Genomic DNA, 14702 nt, shown 5'->3' with positions numbered 1-14702 from the left:
GAATTCATCTAGATGGCAGTCATGAGCTGGACTTCATGTAGTTATGCTCATGTAGTCCATTATAAAGACAATCATGTGGTTATTACAGGATATCTCACCATCTCATAGGGTCATACATTTTATACATACAAATATTTGTATATTACCGTGTATGTATTAATATCTAAATATGTTAATATGAGCACTTTGGGGCAAATTTAGCTGCACCAGTAATCCAAAATAGGAAACCAGGACAGCAAAAATCTCCACAGCCACTGCATATTTCCCTGGTGAGCTGACATATGCTGGAACAAATGTGATCCACACAGCACAGAAGATCAACATGTTAAAGGTAATAAACTTTGATTCATTAAAACTATCAGGAAGTTTTCTTGCCAGAAATGCTAACAGAAAGCTTACAGCTGCCAGAAAGACAATGTATCCCAGTAGCATAGAAAATCCAACCACTGAACCAATAGCACATTCATACACTATTTTAGACCTGATATGCTGACCGTTTCTATGGGGTTTGGGAGATGCTGTATATAACCAGACTCAACATATTACTACATGCATAAAAGTCTGAACCAGAACCATACCTGCTGTGCTGAACCAAACTTTTCATTGCACATTTACCTTCTGGTCAAGATGACTTGAAAAACCTGACTGCTTCTGTATTTTTTCATGATACATTTCTTCATGAAAGGAGCCAGAAACCCCCCAAACAAAGAAATACATTTCTTTATTTGATGCCTTCAGAGGCCTGGATCACACAGCAAGTGGGCCTGCAAATATGAATGTTTTTTAGATAAAACAGTAGAAATTAATATATAAGCGACACGATAGATCCTTTTTACATTTTTGAGCACTTCATAAAGCCAAAATAACTCGATACTGTTATACGACCGGAAATTAGTCTGCGGAGTATGGCGTCGCAAAAGCTCGGTGCCATCTTGTACAACTAGCCCATAGGGAGTGACGTGGTTAATCTACTAGCAGAGTTATTGCAAGGCATTTTCAGTACATATAATCCATCTGTTCTTTGTTTATACCTCCGCGTTTTCGCGTGGCCTATTGTTGCATGGCAACAGCAGATGGCAGGAGAGTGCAAACTCCTAGGAACTAAAAAAAAAGAAAGCAGTGCAGTTCGCGTTTTAGGCGCAAAATGTGAATCTGCCCATGACGCAAGTCTTCAAATGAATCTTAATGTGAAAATGCAACATTATTTTTGGTACTACAACACTACCCTATGACAGAATGGTATAAAATAGTGGGTGTTGCTTGTGTTTTCCATTGTGATTTGATTGGATGAAGAAAAACAGCTGTTTCATTTTAACATGTAACTGGCAGCAGACTGACAGTTGGAGGGAAAGATTTAGCATATGCACTGCCCCAGAGCCGTTGAAATTCAGAGTACGACACCTGATCACGTGGTTCATTGATCTGTGCTATTAACCTATTTGAATGGATTTTAGTGGGACAGACAACTGCAACTATATTTGCATACATTTAGCTTAATATTATTATCACATTGTGTACACTGATTAATTCGTTGACCACATTTATAGCAGCATTTTGTCTGGGGAGCAATACTAATAGAAGATTCCATTCTTTGGAGGTCTATGTGAGTGTCTTAACTCTGTTTTTCAATGGCTCTGCTCTGGCCAAGCTGTCTGACTTCATCGGAGACTGATAGCCACAATTTACATTTATGCATCTGGCAGATGCTTTTATCCAAAGCAACTTGCATTTCATTATCCTATAAATATTTTTGTTTCTAAGTACAGTAAGTGCAATCCCCTGGGATCGAACCCACATCATTGGCATTGTTAATGCCATGCTCTTACCACTGAGCTACAGGAAAGCAATCAACAATTCAGCCACCTGAATTTCCCACATTGATAAGTTATTTATAATAAACATTGCAATATTTAATTAACAAAATTGTAATTGTATTTTTTTTATTTCACAGGGACTTTAATTTCACAGGAGGTTTTATAGCACACAGTACTGCGATGATTCATAGCACACTGGAGCAATTATTTTAACCATTTAAAATTATTTTTAAATATATAAAGTAAAACTGGTTGCTTATATAATAACTGAGAAAATATTAATTACAGCTGTTCATTGTACCCTTTAGAAGCAGGCCAATGAAACAAATGTTGCAACAATGAACAATCATACAGTCAAAAACTCAAATTATTTCTGTTGTGTTTCCCTTCCCATTAAAGCTTTTTTAGTGTTTCTTTCTGGATGCAATATGATAATGTAGCACTTTGGGGCAAATATGGCAACTAATAATCCAAAACTGGAGGCCAAGATGGCGAAAATCTCCACAGCCACTGCATATTTCCCTGGTGAGCTGACATATGCTGGAACAAACGCGATCCACACAGCACAGAAGATCAACATGCTAAAGGTAATAAACTTTGTTTCATTAAAACTATCAGGAAGGTTTCTTGCCAGAAATGCTAACAGAAAGCTTACAGCTGCCAGAAAGCCAATGTATCCCAGAAGCACAGCAAATCCAGCCACTGAACCAATAGCACATTCATACACTATTTTAGAACTGATATATTGACTGTTTTTATGGGGTGTTGGAGATGCATTTGATAGCCAGACAACACATATTGCCACTTGGAGAGCTGTTAGTACCAAGACTGTGCCTCTTTGTTGAGCTGCTCCAAACCATTTCATTGCACTTTTACCTTCTGGCCGAGATGACTTGAACACAGCTATTACCACCATAGTCTTGACCAGAATGCTGGAGATGCACAGAACAAAACTAATGCCGAACACAGCATGTCTTAACTGACACGTCCACAACTGTGGACGACCAATAAACAGCAGAACACACAGAAAACACAGTTTGAGTGACAGCAGCAGCAGGAAGCTGAGCTCTGAATTATTGGCGCGTACTATAGGTGTGTTACGGTGATGAGTGAAGATGACAATTACAAAAGCACAGAAACTGGTGCCTATAAGTGAAGCAGTGGTCAGAGAGATGCCCAGAGGATCCTCGTAGGACAGATACTCCACTTCTTTAGGGACACAGTTATTTTTTTCTGGATTGGACCAGAACTCATTTGGACAAACTGTGCACTCAGTAGAATCTATGAAAAACATACAAAGCAAGTTGCACAGTAATTGCAAAATATGTGCTCAAAATACTTTAATAATTTTAATAATATTGTATTATGTCTCACCTGTAGTGTTAGAAATCTCTCCATCTGCACATGGCAGGCAGTCAAAGCAGCAGACGGGAAGGCCCTTCCTTCTGGCTCGTCTGGTGCCTGCAGGGCAGCTCTCACTACACACAGACCGCGGAGGCTGAAGGATACATTACATACATTAGAGACAGTGCATTTCATTTTATTGCTATGCATTATGTGTTTAAATATAAATGTTTAAATAAATAAAATAATATCTGCATAGTGCCTTTGAAACTAAAGATGCAATGTACATTACTTTTCTAGTGTCAAAGTTCCAGTATAATGCATCTTCATTCAGTGTGAGCACTTTCCCTGTTGCCGCTCCTTCATCCACCACACCGACTGTTCGGACAATGATGGACCCATCAGAGCTCGGCTGCCAGTTCATCACATCATAGATGGCCAGAGCATCTCCATTCTTATCAAATGACACACGATCCCCAAAACTTGTGGTGAACTTCACTTTCTGTACGTAGTGAACCAGCTGTACATAAATGAGAGTTATGCAGTTTATTAATTCAAATGCATATGTGTTTCATTAATGGCGTAATTTTTGTTTCTCTACTGAACTTGCGTTTTACCTTTGGATCTTACCTGCCAATAGTGTAAATATGTCATGTCAGCACATGTATTCTCACTGAATGGTCCTCTCCCCTCCTCACACTGCATCAGGTCATGAAGTGCATGTGCCAGAGCATAAACTGCCTTATACACGTTATATGGCCCCCTTAGCTCTGATACATCAGTGTATGCTGTGTTTGTACTGCTTAGATCCTCTTGACCTGTACATGCTTTTTCCTCCTTATTGGCTTCACTTTTAAATTTGCATCCAAACATATTCTCCCAGAAGATTCTCACCATATTATTTTTTGGATTGTTGTCAGGACGAATGCTTAGCAGAAATTCATGGAGTCCCTGAATCTCTCCTCGTCGGATGGTAATACCCAATGTCCCCCCCAGTAGAGGCAGATAATGTGGAGTGTGTAATATAGGTGTTGTGGTCCAAGCTTCGCTTGCAATCCACTGCTTTCCTGTCACATTTCGCAACAGCAACTCATCCATTAGGGGTTTCAAGTAATTTGAAAACGCTACTACTACATTGGCTGTGGAGGTCTGAATAACTTCTCCAATTCGTTGAATATCTCGCTGGTTGTTAACATATGGCAGGATCTCAGAAAAAGCCACACAGCCTCCAAACAGCTGCATCTCCTGATAAAAGGATTGTGCTGCGTAGGTGCCATAATCATCATCACTATAAAGAAGACCGACCCATGTCCATCCAAAATGTCTCAAGATCTGCATCATCGCCCTCACCTGGAAGGCATCGCTGGGGATAGTTCTGAAGAAGGACGGGTGCTTTTTCTTGTCACTCAAACAGGCGCAGCTGGCAAAGTAGCTAACCTAATTTAAGGTGTCAAAAGTCAGAGGAGATAGTAGGAAAAATTGATTTACAGCTTTAGTAATTTTACAATGCCGAAGTTTATCTTGCATATACCATACAATGGAAAATAAGATTATTGTCAAAACAAATTTATTTTCCTACCATAGGCACTCTAAAAGGGCCTAGGACACTGGAGATAGCTATAGAGTTAGTTGAACCTGGATCTCCAATGATTCCAATCACTGGTGGTGGTCCAGTACAGTTGGTATGTGAGAGAGAATTGTCTTTTCCACTAACCAGAGCTGTGGCTGCACGTAATGCCACTCTAAGCCGTGAGCAATTGTCATAGATTTTGTATCCAAGCATGACGTTAGGCAGCAGGTTGGGATTATTATTGATCTCATTTATGGCAAAAATCATTGTCTGTGCCTCCTGAAAACATATCATGTAGAATCTAGAAAAAGGAACAAAATTGAGTAATTTTATGATTTGAGCGCAGAACAGTATTCCAAATATGTTGTAATTGTGTTTTTTCCTTTTGCATTTAATATTTCAAGATTGATTCAGTTCATAGTCACAAAAATCACAATAAAAAACATTGTGTTTGACTGAGACCTATCATTATGTTAGTATTGTCTATTTTATTTGATCTCTGAGATTTGATTCATGCTGTTTGCTTTTCATGGTTGTCCTCATGCTGTGCAGTCCAAACTCACTCCTCACACTGCGGTTGTTCAGGCTCCATTCTGAAGCTCAGGTCTGGAAATACATTGACACTCTGAACCTCAAACAGGCCTCCAATAACAAAATCTCCATCCTGGTACATCCCGTTCAACTTGAAGTTTCCCTGGAGCTGACAAGAGTCTGAGTTGGGGTTGAAGGCAGTTGATATACAGCTAAAGCACAGATACAGGCAGATGTTTACTGTGATCCACATCTCTCTCTCTCTCTTGATCTCTGTTTGACCCACTCACCCTCTCAGTGTGCCAAGATATTATAAGAGCTGTGCATCAGTTTTTTATATGGGGCGGGAGGTGCTAGATGGACCTCCCTGGGAATGAATATGTCACTTTGTATTAATTTCCTATTTAGTTTTTTTAATATAATTGGTCATTGGCAGTTCTGATTGGTGAATTATTAGGTTGCATGCTTTGTTTTATTGTCTTTCTCCGGAGCTCTGTCATTACAAGGACGTTCTATTGCTTTAATTTAATTTAAAGAAATATAATGCTTTTTTTCATCCTTCACATTTTTCTATAAATAAAATAGGTTAACGTCACTTGTTTATCAGTAACCTGCTTGTTCTCAGAGTGAATGAGTGGTGTGTTTTGTACTTCATGCATGATGCAGCTTCCGCACTTTATTCTGAGGATGTTCTATGATGATGCGAACATATGAAATTAATCTCTAGAGCTGCTCTAAGAATTTACTTGAATTTACAAAAGCTTTTGTCAAACATACACTAGAAGTTAAAAAAGAGACAATTTGTGAAACAATAAAATGCATTTAAGGGCCCTAGAAAAAGCCTATTTGTACACACATGCACCATCTACTCTATGTTTCATCCATACTATTTAAAGGGTCTTTGATAACTATTGGCACATGCGAACAAACTTTATAATACATATAAATACATATATCTTTACGATATTTTATACTTTTAACAATAGATTATTTTAAACACGATTTTGAAAACAAGGTCAGATGATTCTGGTATCCTGACTTTTGATTCATTTTTAATTTAATTTTTTTTTACAAAGTGACTTACAAAGTGAGAAACAACATTTCACAGACTTTTAAATCACCACGATTGACATTTTAGGTTCCTCTTCCCATTAAGGCTTTTTTAGTGTTTCTCTCTGGATGTAAAATGATGATGTAGCACTTTGGTGCAAATATAGCCACTAATACTCCAAAACTGGAAGCCAAAATGGCAAAAACTTCCACAGCCACTGCATATTTCCCTGGTGAGCTGACATATGCTGGAACAAATGTGATCCACACAGCACAGAAGATCAACATGCTAAAGGTAATAAACTTTGCTTCATTAAAACTATCAGGAAGGTTTCTTGCCAGAAATGCTAACAGAAAGCTTACAGCTGCCAGAAAGCCAATGTATCCCAGCAGCATAGAAAATCCAACCACTGAACCAATAGCACATTCATACACTATTTTAGACCTGATATACTGACTGTTTTTGTATGGTGTTGGAGAAGCAGTTGATAGCCAGACTGCACATATTGCCACTTGGACAGCAGTTAGGACCAAGACTGTTCCTCTTTGTTGAGCTGCTCCAAACCATTTCATTGCACTTTTACCTTCTGGCCGAGATGACTTGAACACGGCTATTACCACCATAGTCTTGACCAGAATGCTGGAGACGCACAGAACAAAACTAATGCCAAACACAGCATGTCTTAACTGACACGTCCACAACTGTGGACGACCAATAAACAGCAGAACACACAGAAAACACAGTTTGAGTGACAGCAGCAGCAGGAAGCTGAGCTCTGAATTATTGGCGCGTACGATAGGTGTGTTACGGTGATGAGTGAAGATGACAACCACCACAAAACAGAAGCAGGTGCCGAGTAGTGAAGCAGTGGTCAGAGAGATGCCCAGAGGCTCTCCAAATGACAGATACTCCACTTCTTTAGGGACACACTGATCCTTATCTGGATTGGACCAGAACTCATCTAGACAAATTGTGCACTCGATAGTATCTAAAAAAGAGACAAAAATAAATGTTATGTTTCAAATTAGGATTTGTCTTTGTATCTGTCAATAATCTTGTCACCTGTAGTGTTAGAAATCTCTCCATCTGCACATGGCAGGCAGTCAAAGCAGCAGACAGGAAGGCCCTTCCTTCTGGCTCGTCTGGTGCCTGGAGGGCAGCTCTCACTACACACAGACCGTGGAGGCTGAAAGATACATAATTTATAAAAAGTGACTGTGTTTGTAAAAAATAGACTTTAAGTAATTTAATCTTTTAGTGACCATTAGGCACCATATTATTTTTTACTTCAAAACATAAATCATGTTAATTACTTTTCTAGTGTCAAAGTTCCAGTATAATGCATCTTCATTCAATGTGAGCACTTTCCCTGTTGCCGCTCCTTCATCCACCACACCGACTGTTCGGACAATGATGGACCCATCAGAGCTCGGCTGCCAGTTCATCACATCATAGATGGCCAGAGCATCTCCATTCTTATCAAATGACACACGATCCCCAAAACCTGTGGTGAAGTTCACTTTCTGTAGGTAATGGACCACCTGCACAGGTTATAGAGAGGACAAGTGTGTATTTGTTTATCAATATTTTGTGTTAATTTAGTTTTTTTCTAGCTCTAGAGAAAAAAAATGTGTAAAAGATAAGCTGTGCTTTTGTGTGCACTATTACCTGCCAGGGCTGCACGTAGGTTATGTCAGCACATGTATTCTCACTGAATGGTCCTCTCCCCTCCTCACACTGCATCAGGTCATGAAGTGCATGTGCCAGAGCATAAACTGCCTTATACACATTATATGAAGCCCTCAGCTGTGATACATCAGTGTATGCTGTGTTTGTGCTGCTCAGATCCTCTTGACCTGTACATGCTTTTTCTTTCTCACTGTCTGTAATTTCAAATCTGCAACCAAACAAATTCTCCCAAAAGATTGTGACAATGTTGTTTCTTGGATTTTTGTCAGGAAGCATGCGTAGTAAAAATTCCCGAAGTCCTTGGATCTCTCCGCGGCGAATTGCGATGCCCAGTGTGCCCCCCAGGAAGGGCAGTAGATGTGGTGTGTGAAACAAAGGAGAGGTGGCCCAACCTTCACTTGCAATCCACTGCCTGTCTGTAACATTTTGCAGAGCCACCTCATCCATTAAAGGCACGACATAAGCGACAGTGGAGAAAACAACCACCACTTTAGCCGTAGAGGCCTGAATCACTCCCACTATGCGCTGTATATCTTTGCGGTTGTTGTCGCGTGGGAGAATTTCAGAAAAAGCCACACAGCCTCCAAACAACTGCACATCTTGATGGAAGGATTGAGCGGCATAGATGCCATAATCATCATCACTATTAAGAAGACCGACCCATGTCCATCCAAAATGTCTCAAGATCTGCATCATCGCCCTCACCTGGAAGGCATCACTGGGGATAGTTCTGAAGAAGGACGGGTGCTTTTTTCTGTCACTCAAACAGGAGCAGGTGGCATAATAGCTAACCTAAAAAAAGACACAATTTTGAAAAAGAAAGACATCATTGTTATATAAATTATTATTTTATACTGCTGAAAATAATAAAGTGAAAACAGTTCATATTATTCAATGGAAAGATACAGAACATTATATTCTTGACATCCTACCATAGGTATTCGAAACAGCCCCAGCACACTGGAGATTGCGATACAGTGAGTTGAACTTGGGTCACCTACAATTCCAATCACTGGTGGTGATCCAGTACAGTTAAAATCGGAGAGAGACTCCTCTGTCCCACTGACCAAAGCTGTTGCAGCCCGTAATGCCACTCCTACTTTAATACAGTTGTCATACAGATGATAACCAAGGGTGATGTTAGGCAGAAGCTTAGGGTTCTTATTGATCTCATTTATGGCAAAAACCATAGCCTGTGCCTGCTGGAAGGCTGCCATATAGAATCTAGAAAAAGCATCACAGTGTTGGAATTCAGTTTTCTAAAGAATCTCATGACATGTACAGGTATATACAGCAATGGAATCATTACTGCACCCCATAATATGATGTACTTTTTGTCCCTATTTAATAACAGTTAAGTCACAATGTTAGATCATTTTTAATACATTTTCAAACATTTCAATTAAACATAAGCAATTAGAGCAGCGAATTAGTTGTGAATGTGTTTCCTTTTTTTCTTTTTCTTTTTTAATTCTGAAGTTTTGTCCTTTTCATTTGCAGTCTTTCTTTGCAGGAATTTGGGACTTTTTGTACAGTTTAGCCCTGGCTCACCGCTGGCAATACGGTTGTTCCGGTTCTTGGCTGAAGCTCAGTTCTGGGAACACTGTGATGAGATGAAATGCAAACAGGCCTCCAATAATAAGATCTCCATCCTGGTACATCCCGTTTAACTTGAAGTGTCCCTGAAGCCGACAGAAGCCTGAGCTGCTCATTGAAGATACAGATATAAAGTTAAAGGTCAGATATAGACATACATGCAGAGTGATCCACATCTCTCTCTCTCTTTCTCTGGCTTATTAATGTCTGACAAAGATTTTGCGCAGTACTCATTTATAAAGCAGGTGGTGCCACATGGGCTTCTCAAAAAGACGTCACTCTAAATCTCGTCATTTGACATTTTCTTAACTGTAAACCACTATATATAGTTTGGGTAACTTCTGGAAAATAGACTTTTTTCATGTTAAATCAGTACCTATAATGCATTGACCATTTGTGAAATGTAAATTGGAAAATTTTCAAGTAATTCCCATACTTTTTATTTCTTAAAATATAGTGAAAACCGAAACATCTTAAAGTTATTTCCATCTCTCATATCATGGAATAAATATTGTGGTAGTAATGACAAAAGTATTAGGGAGAACGTTTTTATTGTTACAAAATATTAGAAACTTAAATTTCAAAGAAAAGGATGTTAGAAAAATGCAAAGTGTATTGAGGGAGATTGTGTGCCGTAAATTGTCCAGTAGATGGCAGTCACCTCATAAGAGGTTGTGTATCTTTCATTTGCAACTCTGTCATACACTAACCTGGGAGGCCCTACACACAGACATACTGATTATACTAAACATAACCTTTAGACACACACTAACATATTCATGCTTAGCCTAAGAGAGTACTGTGCAATGCAAACTGTTGGTTTTAGACTATAAATAATATACAGATTGCACAAACCATAACAGAAAACAACTTTTACATTTTACAATGAAAAACATATATATTTACTTTTCAAATACGATTTTAACAAACTAGGACACTCCAAGTGTTCCTTTACAAGACAGACTTTACATGTATTTTTATATAATTTAAAGTTCAGTGAATTTGAATTTGCTTGTTTTCTGACTGGTAATGGGAAGGAGGCCTGAGCTGGTGTGGCAAAATACCATTTGTCAAATTTGAAGTAACACTAGCAGTTTCTAGTGTATCTCATTAGCACGAATAGTCTAACATGTCTTCTGACAGTCAATGTGTTACACTAGACATCATCTAGATCTAAAAAAAAGCTGGACTTTGTATTCATGATGCTATTCCATTATATAATGGCTTTTAAAAAAAATGACTGTGTATAAAGAAAGAAACATAACATTTGTAAATGAATTAATAGGCCTATATATATTTGTATATTAAGCACACGTATACACATATGTGTAGGCCTTAAGGGTCTTTAGAAGTAATGTGATATTTCATGTTTTATTAAAAGGCCGGACTGAAACTGGGAGAAATCTTTGTGGCCTTTAGACTTTTAACTTTTTTCATGTAATTCCTTTAATGCAGTCAAGTGACTTCTAACTGCTGACGTATCAGCTTCCATGCTAGTTAGTCAGTTAGCAAGACTGGTTAGTAAGTCATATTATTCTGACTAATATTGTCCTTAATTACCTCATCATTAAAATGCGACCTGCAATGAGAAAAACCTATTGGAATTTCACAAAATTTTAAGCCAGCATTATTAACACTTTTTAGGATGATCTTCTCATTAGGGCTCTTTTAGTGTTTCTTTCTGGATGCAAAATAATGATGTAGCACTTTGGGGCAAATATAGCCACCAGTAAACCAAAACTGGAGGCCAAAATGGCAAAAATCTCCACAGCCACTGCATATTTCCCTGGTGAGCTGACATATGCTGGAACAAATGTGATCCACACAGCACAGAAGATCAACATGCTAAAGGTAATAAACTTTGCTTCATTAAAATTATCTGGAAGATTTCTTGCCAGGAAAGCTAACATGAAGCTTACAGCCGCCAAAATGCCAATATAGCCAAGTAACATGGAAAAACCTGCTACTGAGCCTACAGTACATTCAAACACAATTTTTGAGCTCGTATACTGACTGTTTCTATGGGGTTTGGGAGAAGCAGTTGATAGCCAGACTGCACAAATCACCACCTGGATAGCAGTTAGGACCAAGACTGTGCCTCTTTGTTGAGCTGCTCCAAACCATTTCATTGCACTTTTACCTTCTGGCCGAGATGACTTGAACACGGCTATTACCACCATAGTCTTGACCAGAATGCTGGAGACGCACAGAACAAAACTAATGCCAAACACAGCATGTCTTAACTGACACGTCCACAACTGTGGACGACCAATAAACAGCAGCACACACAGAAAACACAGTTTGAGTGACAGCAGCAGCAGGAAGCTGAGCTCTGAATTATTGGCACGCACAACTGGAGTGTGCCGATGATGGGCAAAGATGACAACCACCACAGAACAAAAGCAGGTGCAGAGTAGTGAAGCAGTGGCCAGAGAGATGCCCAGAGGTTCCTCATAGGACAGATACTCCACTTCTTTAGGGACACACTGATCCTTATCTGGATTGGACCAGAAGTCATCTGGACACATTGTGCACTCAATAGTATCTAAAAAAGAGACAAAAATAAATGTTATATGTTTCAAATTAGGATTTGTCTTTGTTTCTGTCAATAATCTTGTCACCTGTAGTGTTAGAAATCTCTCCATCTGCACATGGCAGGCAGTCAAAGCAGCAGACAGGAAGGCCCTTCCTTCTGGCTCGTCTGGTGCCTGGAGAGCAGCTCTCACTACACACAGACTGCGGAGGCTGAAGGATACATTACATACATTAGTGACAGTGCATTTCATTTTATTGCTATGCATTATGTGTTTAAATATAAATGTTTTAATAATTAATATCATATCTGTATAGTGCATTTGAAACTAAACATGCAATGTACATTACTTTTCTAGTGTCAAAGTTCCAGTATAATGCATCTTCATTCAGTGTGAGCACTTTCCCTGTTGCTGCTCCTTCATCCACCACACCGACTGTTCGGACAATGATGGACCCATCAGAGCTCGGCTGCCAGTTCATCACATCATAGATGGCCAGAGCATCTCCATTCTTATCAAATGACACACGATCCCCAAAACCTGTGGTGAAGTTCACGTTCTGTAGGTAATGGACCAGCTATACATTTTGTAGACAGGACATGTGTTATATGTAAATCTGACATTTTTTTCCCTTTTCCCCCACATAAAGATATTCTGCTGTGTACAGTATTACCTGCCAGGGTTGCAGGTTGGATATGTCAGCACATGTATTCTCACTGAATGGTCCTCTCCCCTCCTCACACTGCATCAGGTCATGAAGTGCATGTGCCAGAGCATAAACTGCCTTATACACATTATATGAAGCCCTCAGCTGTGATACATCAGTGTATGCTGTGTTTGTGCTGCTCAGATCCTCTTGACCTGTACACATATTTTCTTTCTCATGGTCTGTAATGTCAAATCTGCAACCAAACAAATTCTCCCAGAAGATTTTCACAATATTATTTCTTGGATTTTTGACAGGGCGCAAGCGTAGCAAAAAGTCCCAAAGTCCCTGGATCTCTCCACGGCGGATGGCGATGCCCAGTGTGCCCGCCAGGAAGGGCAGAAGACGCTGGGTGTGAAACACAGGAGAGGTGGCCCAAGCTTCACTTGCAATCCACTGCCTGCCTGTAACATTCTGCAACATTATCTCATCAATCAAAGCTAACATATAGGCTTCAGTGGAGATAACCACTACCACTTTAGCTGTGGAGGTCTGAATCACTTGTACTATGTGCTGAATATCTCTGCGGTTGTTATCAAGAGGCAGGATTTCTGAAAAAGCAACGCAACCTCCAATCAACTGCACCTCTTGATGGAAGGATTGAGCGGCATAGATGCCATAATCATCATCACTATAAAGAAGACCGACCCATGTCCATCCAAAATGTCTCAAGATCTGCATCATAGCCCTCACCTGGAAGGCATCACTGGGGATAGTTCTGAAGAAGGACGGGTACTTCTTCCTGTCACTTAGACAGGAGCAGGTGGCATAATAGCTAACCTAAAAAAAGAGACAATGGTAAACAGAAAAGTGTCAATGTTACAGCAATTTCTATTTTATATGGCCTTTAAAAAGGAAAACCATTTAATTTATAGAACATTTTTTCTACCATAGGTATTCGAAACAGCCCCAGCACACTGGATATTGCGATACAATGAGTGGATCCTGGATCTCCCACAATTCCAATCACTGGTGGTGATCCAGTACAGTTAAAATCGGAGAGAGACTCCTCTGTCCCACTAACAAGAGCTGTTGCAGCCCGGAACGCAACTCCCAGCTTCACACAGTTGTCATACAGATGATAACCAAGAGTGATATTAGGCAAAAGTCTAGACTTCGTATTGATCTCATTTATGGCAAAAACCATAGCCTGTGCCTGCTGGAAGCTTGACATATAGAATCTAGAAAAACATACAAAAAATTTTAATCAGTTACTTTAGAATCTCATCACATGTAAAATAATGGAAACATTTGAACATTTGCAAAGAATTTATGAATATGCTTCCTTTCCCCCCATTATATTTCTGTTGTCGTGTCCTTTTCATTTGCAGTCTTTCTTTGCAGGAATTTGGGACTTTTTGTACAGTTTAGCCCTGGCTCACCGCTGGCAATACGGTTGTTCCGGTTCTTGGCTGAAGCTCAGTTCTGGGAACACTGTGATGAGATGAAATGCAAACAGGCCTCCAATAATAAGATCTCCATCCTGGTACATCCCGTTTAACTTGAAGTGTCCCTGAAGCCGACAGAAGCCTGAGCTGCTCATTGAAGATACATATATAAAGTTAAAGGTCAGATATAGACATACATGCAGAGTGATCCACATCTCTCTCTCTCTTTCTCTGGCTTATTAATGTCTGACAAAGATTGTGTGCAGTACTCATTTATAAAGCAGGTGGTGCCACATGGGCGTCTCAAGAAAGACGTCCCACTAAATCTGTCTATCACTTCATTTTATAGTATTTTAGCACTGAGATGGATTGACAGCTTGTCAAATGTAAAGAGGAAGTTCTTCATGTTTTTAAGATCTCAAGTAACTCCATCACATTATCACACACTATCAGTGTCTGTTACACACTAATGACGTTTT

The 14702-nt window shown here is 39.5% G+C and overlaps 3 protein-coding genes across 3 annotated transcripts; all 3 read right to left on the bottom strand.

Moving 5' to 3' along the window:
• Positions 1-2181: 2181 nt before the first annotated feature.
• LOC306899392 (extracellular calcium-sensing receptor-like) lies at positions 2182-5512 on the bottom strand (the record flags this gene model as incomplete). Its single annotated transcript, XM_079465595.1, has 6 exons — positions 2182-3095; positions 3189-3312; positions 3451-3678; positions 3789-4595; positions 4738-5029; positions 5292-5512. The coding sequence occupies 6 exons, from the start codon at positions 5510-5512 to the stop codon at positions 2182-2184; spliced, it is 2586 nt and encodes an 861-aa protein (XP_079321721.1).
• An 881-nt stretch (positions 5513-6393) lies between these two features.
• Positions 6394-9771, bottom strand: LOC306899393 (extracellular calcium-sensing receptor-like; the record flags this gene model as incomplete). The annotated part of the gene is made up of 6 exons (XM_079465596.1): positions 6394-7298; positions 7373-7496; positions 7624-7851; positions 7979-8791; positions 8932-9223; positions 9551-9771. 6 exons carry the CDS (start codon positions 9769-9771, stop codon positions 6394-6396), a joined length of 2583 nt encoding a protein of 860 aa, XP_079321722.1.
• Positions 9772-11235: 1464 nt separating this feature from the next.
• On the bottom strand, positions 11236-14438 carry LOC306899609 (extracellular calcium-sensing receptor-like; the record flags this gene model as incomplete). Its single annotated transcript, XM_079465974.1, has 6 exons — positions 11236-12140; positions 12217-12340; positions 12479-12706; positions 12803-13615; positions 13725-14016; positions 14218-14438. The coding sequence occupies 6 exons, from the start codon at positions 14436-14438 to the stop codon at positions 11236-11238; spliced, it is 2583 nt and encodes an 860-aa protein (XP_079322100.1).
• Between the last annotated feature and the right edge of the window lie 264 nt (positions 14439-14702).

This window comes from Barbatula barbatula (assembly GCF_947034865.1).
Source record: "Barbatula barbatula genome assembly, chromosome: 10".
Taxonomy (NCBI): Eukaryota; Metazoa; Chordata; class Actinopteri; order Cypriniformes; family Nemacheilidae; genus Barbatula; species Barbatula barbatula.
This window is presented reverse-complemented; position numbering and strand designations above follow the sequence as displayed.